Here is a 24,419-nt window from a genome sequence, read left to right as displayed (position 1 = left end):
CACACACACACACACACACAGCAGACTGAATGAGGACTGAAGGAGAAGAGTTTTCCTCAGTTTGTTTCTCTTCTTCCCGTCGCTGCCTCCAGAGTTCGATTCATCCATCTCCTTTCACTCAAACTTTAAATAAATAAATATGAGACAGGAACAGGACATTGGCCCTGTCCCTTCCTTCATTTGTTCCTCTTGTCCTCCCTCAGTCCGTCCGACTGCTACCTGATCCGTCCGTCCTCTCTGGGCGGGGTCAGTTCAGACTTGGTGTCGGGGCTGGCGGAGCTCCAGACGGTGAGGGGACAGCGCTGCATGACGGGACAGACGCTGGGCCCCATGGAGCAGACGTCTGCAGCTGACCAGTGGCCCTCCAGCAGTCGGTCCAGCCAACGCCGCAGCGGCACCCCCGTCAGACTGGCGTTGGCCTCCGCCTCCTCCACCGCGCCCAGGCTAACCGGAAGCCGCAGCACTGGGTTCAAGCCGTGAAAACTTTGCTCCATGTATGAGTTTCTGGGCGGGCCGCCGTGTAACTGCAGTGCATCCTCTGGATCCCAGAAGGAGAGGAGAGGAGAGGAGAGGAGAGGAGAGGAGAGGAGAGGAGAGGAGAGGAGAGGAGAGGAGAGGAGAGGAGAGGAGAAGATTTCATACATGAAATTTGATGTCATAGTATCGTATGACGTCAAAAATGTCCTAAATGTCTTAATATAGTATGACAGTATGAGGCAACTGTTACAGGGGCGAGTAAAAACACAGTCATAAACGCACACACACTCCGATCAGATCACGTCACATGCTGCCTTCAGTTCAAACACCAGAACACCAGCCAATAACATCTCTCACTGTCTATTCATGTACCAGGCTTTACTTAGAGTCCTGCAGTTATCACCTACACACACACACCTACACGCATGCACACAAACACACATGCACAGACGCACACACACACGCACGCACGCACAGGCCCCAGGAGGCTGAGGAGGTCAAAAGAAATGAAACGTGGAAGTCTAATTTGGACAGAGGTGACCTGCGTGTGACTGGATACTGACACTATAAATATGTTTGCATGGTGCTGACAGCTGTGATGGCAGAGAGTGTAATAGAAGTACCAGATCTACTATACTATGATTTTCTTAACGTGATTTTGGACTACATACTGTACTGTGACTTTTTTTTTGATGGTGTCATTTTTGGACATCCTATAATATGGTGTTTTTTTTGTTGTTGCTGTTTTTGGACAAACTATACTACCACATGTATCAACAGACTATAATTGACCTATTTTAAGCATTTTTAGGCATTTTTAAATTTGACCTTTTTTGACAAAATCAACATGCAATACTATGGGTGCGTTCCATGTCCCTTAATTTTCGCCTCCTCTATCCTCTATCCTCACTTGAACCAGAAGTTCTTTCGCAGGCGCCATCTTTACGACCGTCCCAAAGCTCTTATTTGTGCTCGGAGGATGGAGGATAGAGGATAGAGGAGGCATATCGGAGGAAGCACAAGCGAGGATACATGAGAACATCCTATGCGGAAGTCTTTTAGCGGTGTCCCCGCCCCCTGACTGGACATCGGTTATTGATTAGACGCTGCAGCTGGTCAGACTGATCTTATACATCGTAACATCGCTGTAGTTTCAAACCGGAGTGAAGACAGATCACAGATTAAACTAAAGTGTGTCACCACAAGTTTTATATTTTATTTATATGATTCACCATGTAGTTAAAATCTGTTTTATTGTGACTCTGAACAACAAAAACACCACAAACACCTTTTCGTGATCTGTTTTTTCCACCATACAGATTTATTATGGATATTATTAAAAAGTTTTAAAAAAAAGTAGAGAGTATGAGAGTCTGTCCGTCAGCAAGAAACACTTTTACATCGTTTGTCATTTTCATCAGTCCCATGTGAGAATGATCCTTGCTGAGTGTAGGTTTGATCTGAGTGACATCATTTACATTTTACCTTAAATCATCTAACCTAATAAAACATTGGCCGGTGTTCAGCGGACACAATCATGTTCTGGGATATTTAATAATAATTTACCACCAGGATCGTCTACTACGACGGCGTATTAGGGCCATGTATGAAAAAATAAATAAATCCGGACCCAGGGTAGAGGGGCCCAGCCACCATGGCACGCGTAAAAACACATAACATGAGGTGATGGTACTACATCACCACATTTCATTCCTTTCTACCCGCGGGATGTCTCTTCTTCTCCATGACTCACTCTGTTTTGGGTGTTTTATCAGAGTGTGATGCGTCTTTACGCGTGCCATGGTGGCTTGGTGTATGGAATCTTTATTCATCTTTGAAGTGTGTGTGTGCTTGCATTTGGACACCGTCCTAATATATGCAGAAGCAAATAATAATAAATAAATAATAAAGGCATTCCCCTGCCCCTGAGCTGGACACAGTATAAATACACAATGGAGGTTGTTATTCATGTGCAGGTGTTTGTTAAACAGAGAAAACACTTATTATTATTAGTGCATGTCTACAGCTGTTAAAGTGACTGACAGCTGATCCAGCTGTGATCTGCTGTCATTAGAAACGGACATCGCTTCACATGGGGCGGGACTAAGACGCAAGGAAACGACGCAAGTGAGGGAAGCAGGGATGCAAAATAAGGAACATGACATGTACCCTATGACTTTTTCTTTAGGGGGTCATTTTTGGACATCCCAAAATATTGTTTTTTTCTTTCATTTCTAGCCATATTATGCTCTAATATGTATCAACAGACTATAACTGACCCATTTTAAGCATTTTTTTGCATTGAAAAAATGGAAACTTTTTGTCAAAAATCGACATGACATTTTTTAAGGGGGTTATTTTTGGACATTCCATAATAGGGTGTTCTAAAAGGACAATTGGAAAAAGAGCTTTTATGTTTCGGGCTACCAATTATTTGCCTTCTAACATTTTGACATTGTTTGGCATGTTTTGGAATGTTTTATGTACTTTTTTGAGACTGATTGCACATGTTAAGGGACATTAATGAACATCTTTCCTTGGTTACTTTCTGGCCATTTATTTTTTCCTATTAGGTTTACAGCATTGACAGTGATCGGATTGCTCACCTTGCTGTAAAGGTTGCTGTCGGTGGAACTCGAGCGGAGCCACGATGAAGCTGGTCTGGCCCAGCGGGTTCCAGTGGTGCAGCACTCTCAGCGTCCACAAGCCGGGCCTCAGTGGCGAGGTGAGCGGCGGCCGGTAGTGGGTGACCTCTGCAGAGGCGTCAACCAGAATGTCGTAAGTGGCGGCGATGACGTTGGTGGGGTCAATCCACACCACTGTGGCTGTCAGGTTGCTCTGGCTGCGGCTCCAGCGCTGCACAGCCACCGGCTCGTCCTTGGGACCCAGCAGACCGCCCCAGTTCCTGAAGAGACGCTCCTTAGGATCCCAGTCCGCCCCGACCTGAAGAACCAGAGAGTGCAGGATCACTCAGACTGCAAAAGCTGCTTTGAAATAATTTATAACATTGCCCTTTTCATTACTGTTATTTAATGGCATATGTTTTTTTTTAAATGTCCCTATTTCATATGTGAATGGAATGAATTTTCTCACTTTGGGGCAATTTAATCTTATAAATGCTAATGATAATAATAATAATAATAATAATAATGTACTTCTCTTTTGTTAAACTTGTGAATTGTTTGATATAAAACTGTAAAACAGACATTTGTTATAATGTACTGATGTATTACATTGTTTTGTATAATGTGAAACCGTTTCAGATAAATATTTTTTAAAAAGCAGCACCCTAATCCACATTTTGACATGCAGTTTATCAACTTCAATGTGGTGATTTAAAAACAACACATTACATTTGAGGTGCAAAAACATAAAATAACAAAATCATGTTCGTTAGTTTCCCCTGAATTAATGTGTGTGTTTCTGACCTGAATGTGCTGCAGTCTGTTGGAGGGGTGGGGGGGGCTGGCCAGGGCGAAGTGGTCCTTGGGTGCCACCCAGGTCTCCAGACTCTCCAGCTGGGTGGAGGCTCGGTTAGTGGCCACATGACGCACAAGGTAGCCCTGGAACTGGTCTGACAGGAAGTAGAGGTGGACGGACACTGGATGGCCCATGGACATGTACCTGAGAGAGACATACTGTACTGAGACGGTCTGCAATAAAGTGGAGAAGCTTCTTTTCTATCTGCGTTTTCCTTTCATCCACACAAACGTTACTGCCAACGTTGTAAACAATAAGTCACTTTACTATCACATTTTTCCACCTATTCCCATAATATGGTGTTTTTTTCACTATTTTTGGACCAACTATACTACCACATGTATCAAAAGACTACAATTGTTCCATTTTAAGCATTTTAAAATTTGACCATTTCTGACAAAAATCGACATGCTATAGTATTACTTTAAGGAGTCATTTTTGGACATCCCAAAATATGTGTTTTTTCCTGTAATTTCTTGCCATATTATGCTCTAATATGTGTGAACAGACTATAATTGACCCATTTAAAGCATTTAAACACCATATTTTGGGATGTCCAAAAATTACCCCCTCAAAAAAAGGCATAATATAGCATGTCGATTGTTGTCGAAAAATGGTCAAATTTTAAAATGCCTAAAAATTCTTAAAATGGGTCAATTGTAGTCTGTTGATACATAGGATGTCCAAAAATGACCCCATCAAAAAAAAAAACCACATTATAGACTAACTTGGAGTCGACGTCACGGCTACGTCACTGGCATTTGTGGTTGAAGACTGGTGGCCAAAAATGTGCACACAAACTTTTTTCAAAAATTGAAAAAAAGCCATAGTATAGTATGTTGAAAAATGTAAAAAAATGGTCAAAGTTTAGTTGGTCCAAAAATACCTAAAAAACCCTTTGGAATAGTATGTTGATACATATAATAGTAAAATATGAGCAAACCTTTTTTTTCGTCCTGTTTTAGACATATTATACTATTACATGTATCATCTAAACCATTTTTAAGCGAATCCATCCACATGATGGTGCATGTAGTCTGAGACTGAACTGGCAGGTTAAAGGGAACAGACTACTCCTGTTTTAACTCCCCTTCACACACACGTCCCATAATGCTGCCCCCACCCATTCTCGCCACCAATCCCCACCCCGATTCCAACAACAAGTACCTCCTTGTACCTACTCTGGGTCTCCACCCCACACACACATTACACACACTGCTGGAAAAAGCCAGTCCTTGCAGACACTGTAGCCTGATTGTACCCCAGGACAAGCTGGCGTTATCTTTATATTTAATTTGGACTCACAAACACCAGTGGTGGTGAGTTTAGTGGAAAGACACATTTCATCTGCCAGTCCTCAGACAGTGATTGTGCAGTTTCTCCCTCAGCCTAAATTTACTCACCCAGCAACTAAAGACTGTACAAAGCATCCTTAAAACTCTCCCTGTACATGAGGATGAGGCTGGAACAATCTAGCACACACTTTTGTGCTCACACCTGTAGTTCTGTAAGTTAAAAACGAGCCGTTTCTGCCTTTTAGTTCTGGTCTGGACTCTGTTCACTTTGCCTAATTAAAACCAAACAACAAGCCGTAAACATGAAGTGACCGTCACCATCAACATGGACACACATGGGAAATGAAAATTCTGGTAACTGACAGCAAGTGATGTTGCTGATGAAGTTATATTTTCTGATACCACAAAAATGATCAATATTAATTGAAACTAACTTCATCAGCTCCTTAAGGGCGTCCGTGTCCTCAGCTGACTTCAGAGGCTGCAGCAGGCTCATTTTAAATGCCACAAGATGTTGATAACATATGAAAGTAGAAGACCTGAGGAACCAATTGGTAACAACCACGTCTTTCTGGCTTGTGCACTAAATTATAGCGAGGGAAAAAACATTTTCAAAGCGGTCCCTTAGCCTCTGACTTCATGATATCTGAATGAAAATGGGTTCTCTGTGTACCCACGAGTCTCGTCTTTAAAGACATGCTCACTTTATGCTGATGTCTTGCAGTTTGAGGCAGGAACCATAGGCCTCATGCAGTACAAATGGGTTATTTTGTAGCGACTATTTGATCCCTAAATACAGTAACTTTCCAGTCATACCCAATTTATGCAGCTCACAGACTGAGACTCTTGTGGATTTAATGAGCCCAAATTTCTTCTTGTGTGATGATGTTAGTCAGTAAAACTTGACCTCGCTCTATAAAATGAGACAAACTAGAGACCTAGAGCATTCAGAGTATGGATGGCTTTACACAATATATTTCCACTTCACATCAAGCTGTCATACCTGCAGCTGTTGTCATTGGGATGTCCCTGCAGTGAGCTGGCAGCGCGGGACAGCCCCATACGAGCGAAGGCGTGGTAGTGGCTGAGCGTGGAGTCTGATAGGCTGGCGAGGCCGTCCGTCTCCTGCTCATAGATGTTTTCCCAGTAGGCCTGCAGGCCCGGGCTGCCGGCAGCGTACGGGCCAAACAGGTAGGCGTCCAGCTGGTTGATGATCTCCTGGCTGACGCTGGCCTCGAACTTCCGGGCAAAGAAGGTGGGTCGGGACGCTTGCTGTGGTCAGAGAAGACAGAAGGAGATGAGGAGCGATAGAACTATAGAAAGAAAATATTAAAAAGCCCAGAGAAGACAATACATAAAACAAAGACAAAAAAGAGAGAAATTACCGGTTTGCAAGATCCATCATCTACCTGTGCATCGACCGTTCCAGACTACAGATCCAGCACCAGTGTGTTATTAATGCTGTATGTGTGGAAACTATTTCAAATGTAAAAAATACATTTGGTGTCTGAATTAAACTGTTTTATCTCTGTTAAAATAGTTATTATTGAACATCAATAGAACAGGTGATTCAACATGTTTTAATCATAGTGTGCCTGAAGAAAAAACCTTGGACACCTTCAGGTTCAATTTTTATAAAGTCAAGTCAAGGTACTTTTTAAAGCTTTTCCAGCACCTTTCAGCCCTGGTTAATTGTACATTTATATACAGTACACACAGAATATACAGTATAGTGATTATCTCCCTTCCTCATCACATGAAATAAGATGTTCTTGTCCCATAAACAACCATTTTTCTGTTTCATGAAAGCATTCTACAGAAGAATAATTAAAGTTAAATATAAGTTTCATGTCTCAACGTGTCACCTGTTTGTAAGTAGGCTTGGCATCCTGTATAACCTACATTTCAAGCTCATTTTAACCTTGAAACGGTAATTCTACGGAAAAACCAAGGTATGGACAAGTGAACTCATAGAGACATACACTCTGTCATGTGGCCCGGCCTGGAGGAAGGAAGGGCGTGGTTCATGATGTCACGAGGAGGGTGTGACCTCACCACACCAGTTCTTGGTGGGTCCCGACAGCAGCAGCGAGCCAGGAAACCCCAACATAATGAGAGCCATGCGGACTGCCCGGGCTGCAGCGCAGCAGTTATTCTGGGGCTGTTACCCAATGATCTGTGTCCTCACACAGCTAAAGACAACACTGGAAGCCATGAGTTACAGCGAGGGAAGGAGAGATCACAGGGAAACGATATTAAAGTGCTTTTACTGTATGTTTTGTGCTCCTGAAGGAGGTCAAGCTGCTGCTCTCTTGTTCAGCTTTATTTAGTCGAGACTGAACAGGTTTCTTCTAATATGCACTATAACCAGTTAACCAGGATAAATTACTCTCATATTTTTTTGCAGTAAAAGTAGCAATACTACAGTGTAAAAATACTCAGTTACAAGTGAAAATCCTGAATAAAAAGTAAACTAGAAGACTCATTTTTACGGTTCGATTCGGTTCCATTTTCTATTTAATTTGCTTTGTTTTTGGCTGTGTTGTTTTGATTTATAAAGATAAACAGAACATTGAATTCATGTTCCGACAACTCGTTTATCTAAAATATTCTACGTGGTATCAAGTGTGATATAACTGCCATATTTTTATGACCTGTACCACACCAAAGACATATGCTAAAGTTTTTGTTTTTGTTGATGCTGCTTTTAATTTGAAGAATTTAAACTGAAATCTCCTTTCGATTGTTTTTAAATCACAACTGAAATCGTGACTCTCCTTAATCACACTGATGCAAAAGCATTAAAGCATCAGCATCGAAATATACACAAAGAACCAAAAGTTAAAGTGCTCACTATGCAGAGTAATATGTGTTATTGGATTATAATTATTGATGCATCATCACCACTTTAATGATGCAGCTGGAAAAGAAGGAGCTCATTTTAATAACATAACTTTAATTTAAGATCATTTTCTTGTAATAATCTGAATCCCCTAAGGAAGTAAGTTATCTAATAAATATAGTGCAGCAGAAATATATTATATTTCGCTCTGAGATGAGCAGCACATACTTTAAAATGCAGAACTTAAGCGGCGCTGACATAACAAGCTGTAGAGTTTTTCATGACATTGCATCTTTTGCAGTTTTATGTCAGCTTGAAAAATATTTTGGTAAAGAAATTACATTGGCAGGTAAACCAGAACAAGTCATTCTGGATCCTTCTGTCATTCTGGAGTACATACTGTTAACCAAGCTGACCTTGTATATATATTTTTTAATTATCTTTTTTGCTATTTTTAATATTTGTATTTTTGTAAGAGAGAGAGAGAGGGACAAACCGGAGTCAAATTCCAAGTATGTGCCCACATATCTGGCCAACAAAGATGATTCTGATTCTGAAATCAGAAATCTTAAAGCTCTGGAGTTTAAACCTTCAGGACGATTTACTGTGAGAAAGACAAACTTATTTGATTTTTACATAAACATCCTCCTGATTCTGATCTTGGTGTTGGATGTTGCTGATCTTTTTCTTAAAAAATCAAACTGAAAGAGTCTCAGCTGGTTAAACAATGTCTATAGAGAGTGTGTACGTACTGTACATGTGTGTTCTGACCCTTACGTTGAGGACTCGGAGCCTCGTTCTCCCTGGTGAACCCCGACATTATCATAATGACAACCTTAAAACCTCAGCGGCAGCTCGCTACAAAGCACTATAAATACGGAGTGGCTGGAGTGTACAGCTGTTTCCAGGATCAGCTCTTCTTATAGAAACCATCAGTAGCTCGACCACAGGGAGCCGAGGAAAAGCAGCACTGCTAATTTGTGAATACGGAGCTATTTTGGTCCCTGAGAAGGAGTGACTGAGAATGATGACTATTATCTCTTAGCTCTGCCACTCATAACAGGGCTGCAACATTATTACATTTGATACAAAAAAATCCAAAGAATGTTCCCCTGTGGAAAGCTGTGTGACTCCTGAGAAGTTGAACCACATCTGTCGCTTTGAATGTCACCAGTCATGGCAGAAGAGTAGAGTAATAACACACAGGGTGCCTCGTTCTTTTTAAGAAATAATCATATGTGACATTGTCTGCAACCAGCAGACTGCCATGTTCCCTTCTGTCTCAGCTAAAAGCACATGTGAAAGGATGAAACATATAGACTTCAATCACAGCTACAGAGGACAGGTCGGTCGGTCTGTCTAAGAAAAAACTCAAAGGAAAATTCCCGAACATAAAACTAATCTGTAATCCTCAAAGTACCCGCAAAGAGTGCAAGTCATCCCTAACAGAGCTCAGTTTGTACAGTTTTATCGCGACCTATATATGTAAGCATTTCTTTTGACAGTTTTTCAACCGGAGTCACTCAGAAGTTAAAAAACTGATTCTAAGGCATTTCATTGTAGGTTGAAACTTAATGTGTGATGGCTAGTAACTTCTTAAGTTTTTTTTAAGGTTTCTACTTATTTCTAGTTTTGACTGTCTTCGACCTCCAGTAAATTGTAATGTAAATGTTTACATGCCCTTTGTGCACTATAACCAGTGGGAGATGAATTACTCTCATCTTTTACCTCAGTAAAAGTAGCAATACTGCAAAGTCAAAACACTCAGTTACAAGTGAAAGTTCTGTATAAAAAAGACTAATTTTTAGGGTTCAAAGCATCAGGGCTCCTGTATTTCCTGATCTGGCTGCCAGATTCTGCTTCATGATGAATAATGCAAACCTTACAGCTCTGGGTATCTTAAGGATAGTTTAATGTGAGGAATAAAAACTGATTTGATATTTACATTAACATCCATGTGTGTATGTATGTAGCCTCTATTCAAATGAGCCTCACTGCCAAACAGTCCAATTCACAAAGATCAGTGTAACTTTCCAAACACAGTTACTGTGAATTTATTGTTGGCATATCCTGGCAGCTTCTTTCACAGTCTGAAGCAGCACCATCACTGACAGTCCTGGGAAGTTTTGAGGAATGCCTCTGAAGCTTGTCAGGCAGCACCTGCAGCTAATGCTCCGAAAATGTCATTTTTCTCTCTAGCATAAAGCAAAATAAGGGCAAATTGCACTCAGCTGCAACACTCTAAAGGCTACTTTCCTGCAGGTAAACAGAGAAGATGCAGAAAGATTCACTAAAAGCTTTTAAAGTATACTGAAGTATACATTCAGAACCATTGTGTTTGAAAACTCTGAAGATGTCTCACCTGGAAGCGTTGCAGGTCTGAGGGCTTGAAGTCGTTGGGGGAGCAGCCGCACCAGTCCACTATGTGCTTGTACTGGCATTTACAGCCCAGTTTACGGTTCCAGTTGGTGAGCCGCAGGTTGTTGTCAACCATGGACTCACAGTGGGCGCTGTTCTCCAGCACGGTGTGGAAGAACGACTGCACGGGAAGAGAGACAGTTTATTCACAGTCAAAAAACACACAATGAAACAAATATTACAGCTGCAACAAATGATTACTAGGCTTTTTCGGTTGTTTCTAAAATTAAATATTTCATGTAATTGTTGTTTAAAAAAAACCTTTCTGTCTTATTCTGATTTGTTGCATATTTTATGACTCATTATTGTTGCTGCCTCGTCAGAAAACTTTGGATAAAGACTTTAATAAACACACGTCCTCTGTATTTGAACGTTTACTCGAGTCTGTGTGTGTGTGTGTGTGTGTGTGTGTGTGTGTGTGTGTGTTACCTCGGCCGGCAGCAGTGTGTAGGTGTAGAAGCGCTTCATGCTGCTGACCAGCTCGTCTCTGGAGTTGACCACATAGTCTACAAAGGGCCGGTTGAGTAGGAACCAGTCAGAGCCTCCGTCCACCGCGATGCCCTCTGGGATCTTGCGGTCCCCGAGACGCCACATGTGTGTGTCGCACTCGTAGAACAGACGGTCCAGACCCTGTTTACGGATGAAACTGAGAGGACACACAGGAGTCCAGTGATCAGCTGATTACTCAGACTGTGTAAATACTTCTACCTGAGACATATTTACTGTCATACTGTAGAGAGAGAGAGGTGAACTGTACATCAACAAGATTATTCAGTATACAAGCTCTCTATTCAGTCACCGAACCTGTCTGCAGACGGTCAGTGCCTTGGGCACAGCACCTGAATTTACATAAAGTTTCACCTCTGGGATAAAACAAAATTACATGAAACAAACTTATAGAATATTGGTTTCGGTGCAGGGTCAGGTGTACTTTCAAGAACAAAAGAAGATGAGAGAAAAAGACAGAAATAAACTGATGAAGAGACAGAGAAAAGGAAAGTTTCTCTCTCACCGTGCGTTGTCTCTGCCATGAGACTTGATGAAGTTCATGTTGCGGTACTTGGACAGGAAGGCCACCAGCTGCTCGTTGGTTCTGAAGAGAGACAGCAGCTGTCAATCATCCATTCAGAAACACACCTCCAGCATCACACTGCAAACTCCTAATATGAATATAAGTATATAAGTTTTTAAAGGAAATCGGCTGATCTGATGGCGGTCGATCCACTGATTTGATCCAGAACTTGAAATTGATCAAATATCTCTTCTCCTGAGTCTTCCATGTCACCGTTTTATAAATGTGCATAAGAAAAACCTTTGTTGTTTTAACATTCTTTTTTTTTTTTTTTAAACATTTGTTTATTGATTTTTCAGTGACATAACAAAATCAAGAGATGACATTACAAGAGTCAAAACAGTGTCAAGTGTAACAAGTAAAATAATAATAATAATAATAATAAAAATAATACATAAAATAAATATAAAATAATAAAATAAAATAAAATAAAATAAATAATTAAATAAATAAAAATGGATGTTGTTTTAACATTCTGTGCAAGAAAGAAGATGCTGATTTACTGACCCCTTCTGTTAAATCAATAATGCAACAGATTCCCTTAGATTTTTTTCTTCAACATTATTACTAATGTATTAACATTATTCTTAGGAAAACCATAAAATGTTTTTACATGTTTTACATTTAGAATTTTCTGTCAATCGACTAAACCTTAATGGACTAAACGTTTCAGCTCTACTTGACAAAACTGTTGGGAAGTCTTATTTATTACTGAATATAATAATTATAAACATGTCACATGTCACTTATGTGTAAAATTTTAATGTGTAAAGTAACTGAAGCTGTCAGATAAATACACTAAGTTATATTCCTTCACTGCCAAATACAAACTGGTCCATTCTCTACAGCCAAATCTTATATTTCCTCCACATTTACATTTTATAATTTAAATTGCTGACACATTTATGCTTTCAAACTCCTCTTGTATGATATCAGAACACCTTTATGTCACAGGAAGAAGACAAACATCAACAATGCATTAAACAGACTCATCCAGCACACATTACCAGCAGCTGTGTTTAATGGGGGATTCTTCCCTTTCAGACCGACCCTTCTCGTTCTTTTAAACAATGCAACACAATCTTCCATTTAGGGGCGTTAGAGTGACTCTTTGTGACTCTGTTCTGGTGTAGCTGGACCAGTTTATTTAGCTTCCTCTTCCAGCTGCAGTGTGTGGCCTGCAGCAGCGTGCAGTGTGAGCTGTGAGCACGCGTCTCCAGCCTGGTGTCGTCCTTACGAGCAGACGGGACGGCAGACAGACAGACAGATCGCTGCTGATTGCATTTGATTACAGTCGTTAAGACGCACCGCAGGCGTGCATGTGTGCGTTTGTGGGCATGTTTGTGTTCATCACTTACTCACAACACATTTAAATCTAACTGGAGCTGCAACAACATACGCTCATATATCACTGAAGATGCTTCTCATCCAGGATTTCTTTCTGCAGATTATGATATTTGAGATTAGCATAGTTAGCATTTAGACGGTTGAGAAACATGTTTATTGGCTTTCTTGCTGAGTTATATGTGAAGTTTGATACCATTCTCATGTTAGAGATTCTAAAAGTATAAAATTTGTCCATGTCATATCGAATCAATAAGCATAAAAGCCAATACTAGTAAAAATCAATCTGATTGTTTGTTTGTTTTTCAGTCAGAAGTCTGATCCTCTGGAGCTCGCTGATATGAGAGGTCACTCAGACTTTTTAAATATCAGTTAGAGAGAAACATGCAAAAGCCACGCACACTCACAGACAGACAGACAGACAGACAGACAGACAGACAGACAGACAGACAGACAGACAGACAGACAGACAGACAGACAGACACACACACACACACACACTTCCATTGACTCACTCTCCCGTGACGTCACAGCTGTCGATGGCTCTGTGTTAATGCTGTGGTGTGTTATGGATTTTAGCTGGAAGGCTGTTCAAACAGTCACTTTGATGGGAGGACAGAGGATGGATCAGACTGTGTCTGTGTATGTGTGTGTGTGTGTGTGTGTGTGTGTGTTATTACATTTCTATCCTCATGAAGCACTTACAATGCAGACATTTAATATTTGCATGTTTTAAGAAAGTCATAATTAGTCTTTGAATCTGCTTTACTGTGGAGGAAGGCGGTGGTTCAGGAGCAATAAGCTTTATTTTACTTGAATTCAACCTCAGTCACATGAGCTGCCAGAGGGTCATGTATGTTGTAAAGTAAACCCAAAATATCTATGCAACTTCCACAGAAATCACCAAAAATGTCAATTAAACCTGTATGCATGTAAAAGTATGTGATGACAGTTTGTTTGAGTTTCACTTCTGTTTTTACTTCTGAATAATTTTGTTCATGTAAATCAGCTAAAATTGCAATCCTGACCTGACCACATTCCCAGAGTTTACAGTCATAATCTTGAAGATTTCAAATAATCATTCAAATAAACATCTGTTAAGTCACTCTACCTTAAAATGAATTATATTAATATTGCCTACATTTGCCTACTACCTATAAACTTGGTGCAGAGCTAGTGACCCAGCAGTTGTTGCTTCACCAGAGAGTGAACGCTCTGCATTTCACCTGTGTGTGAAGCAGCTTTCAGATGTTTCAGGTCTTTGTTTGAACAAACAAACAAGGAAAAGAGCGACGACTACAGATGATGAAAACTACCAACTGACTGATGTCACAGGTCGCACTGTTTGAATCACTAGGAAACAAGATCCAAAAACACAATAAATACCAAAGACAACAATATAGAGATCTTTGAGACTGTAACTGATTAGTCAATTGGCAGAAAATTTATTTTTTGATAATTGCTAGTTTTTCAATCCAAACCCCATAGTCATGAGGATTTTCTCTTTATATCACTACAAACTGAAAACATCTGAGTTTTGCACTGTAAATTTGACAAAACAAGACAATGAAATATGTCAGGAAAATTGTTATGAACCTTTTTTAAGCCATTATTTTTTTTAAAAGGTTAATCAAGAAAAATAATCAGCAATAGCTTGATAATTAAAATAATGATTAGTTGCAACCCTTTTATGTACCAATGGTTCAATTAGCTCAACAGCGGTGATAATCTATCAGGACTGAATGAATAATGCACCAGAACTTGAACAGGTAGACTCTAAAGGGGCCAGTTAATGCACTTAATCCACTAAATCCACTTAATCCAAGAGCTGATCACAGATATATATAAACTGAAATCTAGGAACTCCATAAAGGTCAAAGCCAGACACTCAGGTGTCAGGCTCAACTCTCGGGTAAAGACAACCATGTGGAGCTGCTTAAAGAAGCATCTCTGTGTGCACTGATGAGTTAAACACGACTGACCTCCACAAACCTCTTTATGTTGCCGCTTCCCTTTACTGCTGCAGCAACAGCGAGCGAACCACCGCTCAATACCTGCACTGATCACAGCCAAGCTCTCTGCTCAACAACACAGATCCCCTCAAATCCCTGAGCAGCAAGACAGCCATTAACAGGGCTCTGCTTCAAAGCTATAGACTCCACATCCATTCAGAGTTGATGCTCTCTGGGTCTATCGGCCACGTAACCTGATCCATAAGACCTTAAACAAACCAAACACGGCTTGAACAAATCAATGTGCTGTGTGTTTGGATGGGACTTGACGTGACGTGACGTGACGTGAGATACAAAACAGGAACCAGTGGGGGGATTTCCAACCAAACCTTTGCGGATCACCAGAGAGCATTTCTGTGCCATGGTGAGGGCCTCGTTAACTTCAGATTTAGTTTAAAAGAAAAAGAAAGGTAAAATAATCTAACCACTCAGCAGTGAGCCCTCTCCTCTCTGCGTCTCTCACCTGATGGGGTAATCTGCGGCGCTGAGGTTGATGAAGAAGTCCCAGGACCAGTCGGACATTTTGAGAAGGTCCTCCATGCTGTGCAGGTACATCGTCAGCAGGCTGGCCCCGCCCCAGATGGTGGACATCCGCCAGGGGGTCACCCGCACGTTGGGATACTGGCCGGCCAGGGAGAGGACCTCTCTGTGGAGGTAGTTGGACCTCTGAGGAGGGTGGACGATGACAAGAAGAAAGAAGGTTACAGAGAGAACTAAAGACAGTCAAGGTTTGTATCCACGCCACTAATAACGACACTGAGGTGGCATGGGCTGTGGGTAGCTGCTAGAGCAAAGTTCTCTGGGCTTTAACAAGTCTAAATCGCCTATTTTTCCCATTTTCCATTTTTTTCTACCATTGTTTAGGCTGAGGACTGGAGGTCAGCCCTACACGTGGGTCTGTATGTGACTGAGTGAGTGATCTAACTTCTACGCCTTTCTTCAAGCACACTGTCATGGCCTCATAAGGACACTGCTGTTACTTCACTCAGTATATTTCAAAGGTAATGATTAGCACCCAAGCACAGTTCCTCTGGGAGTGAGACGTGAGCGAGATGTGCATTATTTGCACAGACTGCTGTTTAAAATCACACAAAAATCCTGCTGTATATGTTATTGGAATGTATTAATTGCATGTTAATTGATACAGCAAGGCTGTCAGTGAGCTTTATGTTGGCTTCATGGAAAGAAATCAACAATTGTATATACTGATAGATTGATTTATATTTCCCCATCCTCTGTAGCGAGTGAGGTGGATCAGGAAAAAACAGACCGGGAGTCTTGATCAACAGCGAGATATTTGTGTGATTTAAACAGCTGTCTGGGCAGAGGAGGTTGTAGCCAAAGTGGTTGCTGGCTCTAAACTTAACGTTTGTCATATAAGTGGAAGAGTCGCTTTAACAGTTATTATCTGCAAGTTACCAATATAACCGTGTCAATCTCCATTTTTCTGCTCAGGAAGATGTTGTCCTCATTGTAACCCCGCTCTCTGGTCTCACCTGATCCACATGGATGTAGTAGTAGTGCGAGGTGTGGTAGATGGCTTTGAAGAGACGATGGAACTGCCGAGAGGCTCGGCCGTGGACGACCAGGACGAAGGCGATCCGAGCCGGCACGAGCTGGGCGGCTTCTGAGGGGTCTCCATCCCATTGCACATTCACATTAGCCTTACCTGGACAGACATGAGACATGCAGCATTTTATAAGCTGCAGTTAACAACTGAACTCTGGCTTCTGCAACAAGGGCTTGTCTAGAGTCTGGGCGCAAATAACCAATTAGTGAAAAAAAAAAATTATTGGCAGCCATTTTTCACACATTCTCTGGTTCCTCCGCTGCCTCTCATGCGAAGCTTTGCTGCTTTTCTTTTAATTCATATTTTGGGGTTTTGCTGAGTTGGCCAGACAAAAATAAAGTCGGCTGTGAGATCGACAGTAAATCCAGCTCCTTAGATCAAATCATCGACTTCAAATCATAAAGTTTTTCAGCACACGCTGTCACTCATAAATCAAGAGGCTGTGAACAGGAAGACACTTGCTGGATCTTAGTTTTTTGGTTGTCAGCCAAATGCCGCTGTCACTGTTACCCTGCCCTCCACTACGTCTTCACTTCTATCTTTCCTGGAAATATTCCTCTTGTCTGTGGCTGTCTGAGCTAAATGTGCCTCTTGTATACACAAACCCTCTGACAGCCTCATGCTTCTCCATCATCACGCTCACTCTAAAGATGGCGCAGGTTGAGGCCTGCTCGGCCTAATTAGTGACCTTCCTGGGCTGAGGGGCATGCTGGGAGAGGGAGTCTGAGGAGAAATGACTGTAATCAGGCGGCTCGCTCGAGCGATGTCGTGTACGGAGAGCAATGCACACCGAGCGCAGAAACACCCAACTCTGCTTCAACAACCCTCGTTCTCTTTCTGAGCGGACGTCAGTCAAACCAAGTCATGTTTCACTGTGCTCCGGTCTGTGGATATAATGACTAGTGTATCATCAAAGCAACCTATAATCATATAGATTAAACCTCAAACGGCTCAGGGTGGTTCTGAGAGCAAGACTACAAGTAAATCATTAGTCAGCCATTCCAAAAATAAGCCTACAAACTGCTTGTTTAATTGGGGTGTAATTACGCCGGCGGAGGATCGTCCTCGCCATGTCCATCTGAGCTCCCAGTCCCTGAAAATAGACCTGGATGCTTCTTCATGACTCTGGCACGTGCCGGGTTAAAAATGCTTCTCGAAGAGTAAATTTGGAAACGAAAAAAGAAAAAAAAAAGGCCACTTCAAAGCAGCCGCATGTTCGTTCAATTCCGTCGCTTTCTGTCTTCAGCGTGTCACCCTTTCATTTGTTGACTGGCTCAATCACCGTCTGAGTGAACATGAAGGGATACATCAGGCCTTAAATCACAGGTTAATACATTTAAACTAACTATGTACAATAATGCTGGGTGCTCATATTCTGGATTACACCCACTGTAAATACAGGCTGCAAGTCTTTCCTGTGCTGTTTCCAAGGAAATATCTGCCACAGAAACATTTGGCCCACAGTCTGACTGCTACAGGAAACATAGCTATTGTAGAATTTATTTTCTGGGAGGAAATGTGCTGATGTTCGGTGCCTCAGAAACAGAGGCTCGGGAAAGTCTCATCTATATTGAAATATTTAAACGAACAAAGGTTTATTTTGTTGATTAAACAAGATGATTATATTCCTGGCGGCTAATTCATTTTCTGATAGGATATTTGACTAATTGTTTTGTTAATATGCAGGAATTGTTGTTTGCTGTTTGTAATATGACTTTCATAGCTTGATAATGATGTAAATAATCTTGATTTGTGGTTATTTAATAAATAAACAATCTATATGAAATAACCACATGATAAGACCAATTTTGCATACTCCTGTGTTATGGAAATGTCTCATATAATGAAGAACTTTGAACAAAACAATCAAGAGAGTAAATAAATAAATTTGGGCCTTGCCAACAATATTATTCATTCTCCTCAACTGTTTATCTGAACTCAGGTCGCGGATATAGCTGACATTGGCAGAGAGGCGGGTCCACCCTGGACAGACAAACTACTCCATGTTTGTGGACTGTGGGAGGAAGCCAGAGGAAAATGTAACAGGAAACAGAAAACAGCTTCAAGAACAGAAGTACAGTTGAGCTGTTTTTTGACATTGTGATAAAAAAAATAAGATAAGACATATTTATATAGTTATGACGATATACTGCCTCATCACATCACCCAGCCCTGACACTTTTCCAAGTTGGAAACTTCCCATGGGAATTAATGGAAATATACTGGGAATTTACTATATTGAAGGTTGGCCCTTAACATTCATTCATTCATTATCTTTAACCGATTATCCGCATCAGGGTCGCGGGGGGCTGGAGCAGATCCCAGCTGACATTGGTTGGAAAAGGCGGGGTACACCCTGGACAGACATTCACTCCTATGGGCAATTTAGAGTCACCAATTAAACCTAAGTGCATGTTTTTGGACTATGGGAGGAGGCCAGAGTACCCGGTGAAAACCACGCTGACACGGGGAAAACATGCAAAACCCCACACAGAAGAGCCGCAGGCCGGAGTCGAACCTCTCACTGTGTAGCTGGCCCTTAACAAATGTTCTACATTTCAAATATAGTTGGGAAAATATATTTCAGCATAATCTGGACTAAAACAACCAGATTTTTATGCAAGTACACTTGAATATCTGCTGTAACTCAATCACATGCACACAACTTACTGCAGGGCTGCTGAGGCCACACCCCCTACCGAGACCACGCCCTTACCGAGGCCACACCCACCTACACTGTGCATTCCTCCACATGTTCAATTCAACGTGTCAATTTACTTTCTTAGGATAAATCTGTTGAAATGTTTTTTTAATTGTATTATTTGGAAGTATGTTTATTACAAAACAAAAATGTTTAGATCTATGTTTGAATATGATACAGTTTGTTTAATTAACCTCCAATTTCCAGTTAATTCCCATAAATTCCCATTGAAAGTTTCTGTAATTTTCCATCCCCATCTGGTTCATGTCCTTTGGTGTTCAGCCTGTGGTCTCACCTTCGATGGGGCAGTACCGCGGCACTCTCTCGGGCATCAGCGCTCTCTCCTTGTGTTTGCAGTAGACCTCCACGATGTGCTGCCGACACTCGCGGCTCTTGGCTCGCGACAGAGCGGAGATGGCTTCCTTCCCGCTGATCTCGCACTGCGGCTGCTCCTTCCTCGACTCCAAACCGGACGGCGGCAGCGTGGCCGACTTCCTCGCCTGGTGGAACGGCGGATCCTGATCGGACCCCTGGATCGGCGCCGGGAAGGTCGGCACTTGGGGGTGGGGCTTACGGATGTGGGTGCGGTTGAGGCTGAGGCCCGCCCCTTGGGGCTGGAGGGGAGGGAGCTTCAGGACCTCGTTGGCAGATTTTCCCAGCATGCTCTGCGCCTGGGCTTTATCCAGCTTGCGTTTGGCGTTTGCGAGCTGCACTCGCTGGCGCTGAGACCGAGCTCCAAGGTTACTGTTGCTGTCGATGGTGTCAAAGTCTTTAGGGACCGAGTTCTCGTTGTTGTTGCTGTCCAGGCGAAGTTTCTCTTTGGGCCGGTGGGAATGGTACACGTCCTGAGAGGGAGAGGTCAATACGAGGTTAAAACCATGAACACGGTGATATCCTTCACTTCTGAACACTCTGAACCACAAAAGTGTTCTTAACAACAGGAATTATCTTATCATCTTATTTTCAACTCTCCGACTTCATGAATGAATCATGTGTGATGATTTATTAGCTTTCATCAGAATTTAAATGACAGCTTACAATTAAGATATTTAATGAAAATGAGATGTTTCCATAAGTGGGATATTTCCAAGGAAAGAGGATGAAAGTGACGACATCCAGCCAGGACTTTCACACAGAGCTCATTTTCTGTCACAACTGTAAGAAGATGTCTGTGTGTTAAACGAGCACACAACAATCAGAATAACTGACATTTTATTCAAACGAAAATAGTAATGCAAATAAAACTTGAAGGACATGAAAGGCCATCAATTTTATATATTTATTTAACTATTAAAGCCTTTTTTAATCAATGTGGTTCTTATATGACGTGCATTTAGTTAAAAGGTTTGAGGCAGTTCTAAATGTATTCTCTTTAGACATTTTTTAATTAAAAAAAATCATATTTTCTGAATGAATTAAACTACAGATATTTAGACTATCTCATCAAATACACTTTCACTTTTACTTTCTAGGAAAAAAAACAGGGCCGAGAATACACATGAAAAAAAAAAGGAAAGAAGGGAGAAAGGAAATGACTTTCTGTGCTCAAGTGACCTTTGACCCCTGAGACAGACAGCTGTGGCCTTGGCCTTGACCCCAAAGTCAGGTGGTGATATACAAGAATGTGTGTGTGTGCGCGTGTGTTTCACTGGCAAAGCCACATGACCTCGATGGGTATTTTAATCCCTTAGATCGGCCTATATCTGTCTTTTCCAGGGATAAAGAGTGTGTTTCTGACACACACACACACACACACACACACACACACACACTAGCAGAGTGCTTTTGGGAAGGCAGTAATATCAGCTCTTGCCACCTGCTCCTCAGACAACCTTTCATTATCTCATCTGTAATATCAGCTTAGAGAAGTGTGTGTGTGTGTGTGTGTGTGTGTGTGTGTGTGTGTAGATTCAAAGTGAATATTTTCATCTCTCCTGTGACCATTGTGAGAGTAAAAGTTTGCAGGAAACCAGGAGTACAACCTGCAGTGTGAAGAGAGACAGAGAGAGACTAAAGGGTCACACATACACACACTGACGATTTGTCTGTTCTTAGAGCAGTACCAATAAGCAGTGTTAATAAGGTTTCTTATTAAGTTTGACAACAAACAAAAAAATATTTTACCAATTCTGTGAATCTTGCTATACCTCACAATTCCATTCTGACTGCGAAAGTAATAACGCTTTTATTAATGATTATCATATTTTATGCATCAAAAGTTTTGATTCTCATTTTTTTATGCATCAAAAGTTTGATTCTTTTACATGATCAGGCTTTAACAGGTTCTAAAAAGACTGACTGTCAAGCTAGTTCGGGGGCGGGGGTTTGGACCATATGCTTAAATTCGGTATTGTGCTGGATCATAAGTATATGAGAGACATTGTTTGGATGCAAGAAGCGATAAACGATCAACAGCACTTTTGCACGGTTGGAATCTGCATGCATACAGAAATATAGATAAGGGCTTACAGCATGTTTGGTTAAAAGTTTGCCTGAGATTGCAAAGGGTTGGGCATTTTGCTTGGAAATTTTATTTATTTATTTTATACCTATTTTGGGGGGAAAAACACACAAATTCATGGAAAGGATATGCAAGCCTGAGGGGAAGAGGAAGTCTTATTTTGGAGGGTTTTTTTGTTTTAAAAAATGTTAAATGAGTGAACACATTGAATTAAAGTTCAGCTCTTATTTGTTTTAAAAGGGTTTATAATCATGTCTAATGACGGTAAACACAAGCCTCATATTGACAGTTTATTCCTGCTGATTTCCAGTAATCCTCAACAACACAAACTGCCGTTTCTCTTTGCTGCACAAATCCTCCTGCGTTTTTTCCCTGAAACCTTTGCATTCCATGGAGACGGACCACAGCTAAAATACCACCGCTTACCTACAAAGACATCATTCTTTATACTCGTACACACACACGCACACACACACACACACACACACACACACACACACACACACACACACACACACACACACACACACACACACACACACACACACACACACACACACACACACACACACACACACACACACACACACACACACACACACACACACACACACACACACACACACAGCTCTGTCTGACTGTGTCTGAGTCAGTTTGCTCTCGTCCTCAGCAGGTTCTTATTGAAGTTGCCTTTGCAGCCTCCAGACCTCCTGCTGCTCCGTGATAAAGGCGACAGAAAAGAGACAAGAGAGCTTGTTCCCTCAGGCGCCCAGGGCGAGAGGCATTAAAACAGAGAGAGAGAGAGAGACAGAGGCTGGAAGAAAGGAGACCTGTTGCTCTGACATCTGTTGATCTGAGGCCATGTTCACACTGATGAGAATAAAACTGGAAACGTAGTGTTGTTTGGAAAAACATAAAAAACGTGAGGAGTTTGGCTGAAGGATGGTCGGAGAAAAGAAGAAGATAACTGGCTTCCTTATGTCCATCATGTTTCCCACATGGTTTTAAAATATTTGAAATTTGTCTGGAGCTTTTCAAACGGCGGCATTCATCAGTAGCTGACGGGCGAGCACATGCTTTTGCATTTTCTTTTTCAGATTCTTAGAAAGTATAGTGAAATTTGTGTGAAAAACTTTGCTTGTGATCAGCAAACGTTTTAGGGTGGAGAATGAGCTTTAAAAGTGACGTGTTTTTCTTTTTAAATAAGTCGTTGGGTGGATGTAATTTATGCTGAAAACTGGTTCATGTGTAAAGTCATGGAAAAAAAATGATTAGATCATTGTTTTCTTCAATTTCTTGTTCATTTTAATGCCTGGTACAACTAAAGGTACATTTGTTTGGACAACCATGCATTGGTATTAAAATGAACAAGAAATTAGAGAAAACAAGGGTGGTCTTATGATTTTTGCCATGACTGTAGCCTGAAAAGGAAGAAACATTTTGGAAAAGTAACTGATAGTGGAATTTGGTCGGTGGTTAGAATGTTTAATATTGCTAAAACTTGACAAATATTGGGCATTAAAATATTCCCTTAACAGACTAACTGTCACTATCATCCAAATATCACTCAACTCCCTGGCTGTATTTATACCTGAAGGAGATCGATCATTAACCAGACGGTCCATCTCTTCACACGTGCTTCGTGATGAACAGTTATGAGTGTGTGAGAGAGAAAACGCCTACATATGGAGCAATAAAGAGCTCTTTCACCAGCCTGCATGCAGCATCCAGAGGCCCAGTTCTGCATTAATCAAACACTGTTTGTATTCAGTATACCTGAGGGAACACACAGCAGGATTTTACTACTGCTGCCCAGTGAAACCTGACTGCTCGGCTAAGGAGGAAAAGCTGCTGGTTGATAAAAACAAATGATGTATATGAAGCATTCGACTTGCAGTGAAGAGCTGAAAAACATCAGACATATTTCTGCAACTTTCTTCACATTATAAACATAAAACAAACAGAAATACAATATTTCTGTCATGTTTTACACACCATGTGAAATTTGAAATGTCAGCATTCAACAGCAGCGAATGGATACACGCAATAATCTTCAGTTTCTTTTGCAGATTTTTTTAAAAATTTGCCTTAGATTTGGATGCAAACTTGGCTTGGATCAGGAGACATTTCAAGGTGGAGATTAGAGGTGAGGGAAAAAATCGATACAGCGTAGTATTATGATATATTGCCAGCGGGCTGTCAGTATTTTCTCAGTTTGTTTTTTTTCTTTTTCTGGAGGTTGTAGCAGGCTCACTTTTAGGAATATAATGGAGATGCTATCACATGAAACTAGAAGTTGTAAGGAATCTATAGGTGCTTCAGGATATCGTGTCGGGAAGTTGTCGAAGTAACGCTGCAAAGTTTTTTATTTTTTTATGTTTCATTCAAAAACATTGAGAGCAGTGAAGCTTGTTGTTTGTGAAAGTTTGATAAAATGCTAAAGTTTTGTCGTCCATACATGTTTGATATCAGTTCAGTTCAGTTTAACTGAATACTTTGTTGGTCAGTCTGTGGGTTTGACTCTCATTACACTGGGAATTTTCTCTTATTGGAGAAAACAATTCTTGATAGGATTTAATTTTGTGGACACAAAATGCTCACCATATGGCAAGATGCTTAAACTCACAATAATATTGTATTGTGACTCAGGTATCGGGATAAAATCGCATCGTGGAGCCGATATGCTGATTCACACCTCTAGTGGAGATGGTCTTTGCAAGATGTGCACATTTTGTGATGATGACTGC

General features: G+C 41.2%; 1 protein-coding gene across 1 annotated transcript in view; it reads right to left on the bottom strand.

Annotated features, from left to right (window-relative positions):
* The window catches only part of LOC131984137 (xylosyltransferase 1-like), a 30,255-nt gene continuing 5,836 nt past the window's right edge, over positions 1-24,419 (bottom strand). Inside the window, exons 2-11 of the mRNA XM_059349023.1 lie at positions 19,507-20,056; positions 16,437-16,609; positions 15,404-15,606; positions 11,525-11,605; positions 10,942-11,158; positions 10,457-10,633; positions 6,256-6,524; positions 3,906-4,101; positions 3,084-3,420; positions 1-538 (exon numbers count right to left, since the gene is read on the bottom strand). Of these exons, the coding sequence (XP_059205006.1) occupies positions 216-538; positions 3,084-3,420; positions 3,906-4,101; positions 6,256-6,524; positions 10,457-10,633; positions 10,942-11,158; positions 11,525-11,605; positions 15,404-15,606; positions 16,437-16,609; positions 19,507-20,056 (2,526 nt within the window). The 3' untranslated portion in view covers positions 1-215. The remainder of the gene's footprint in view (positions 539-3,083; positions 3,421-3,905; positions 4,102-6,255; positions 6,525-10,456; positions 10,634-10,941; positions 11,159-11,524; positions 11,606-15,403; positions 15,607-16,436; positions 16,610-19,506; positions 20,057-24,419) is intronic.

This window comes from Centropristis striata, chromosome 13 (genome assembly GCF_030273125.1).
Source record: "Centropristis striata isolate RG_2023a ecotype Rhode Island chromosome 13, C.striata_1.0, whole genome shotgun sequence".
In the NCBI taxonomy this organism is placed as follows: domain Eukaryota; kingdom Metazoa; phylum Chordata; class Actinopteri; order Perciformes; family Serranidae; genus Centropristis; species Centropristis striata.
Note: the sequence above shows the minus strand (reverse complement) of the source record. Positions and strands in the feature narration are given on the sequence as shown.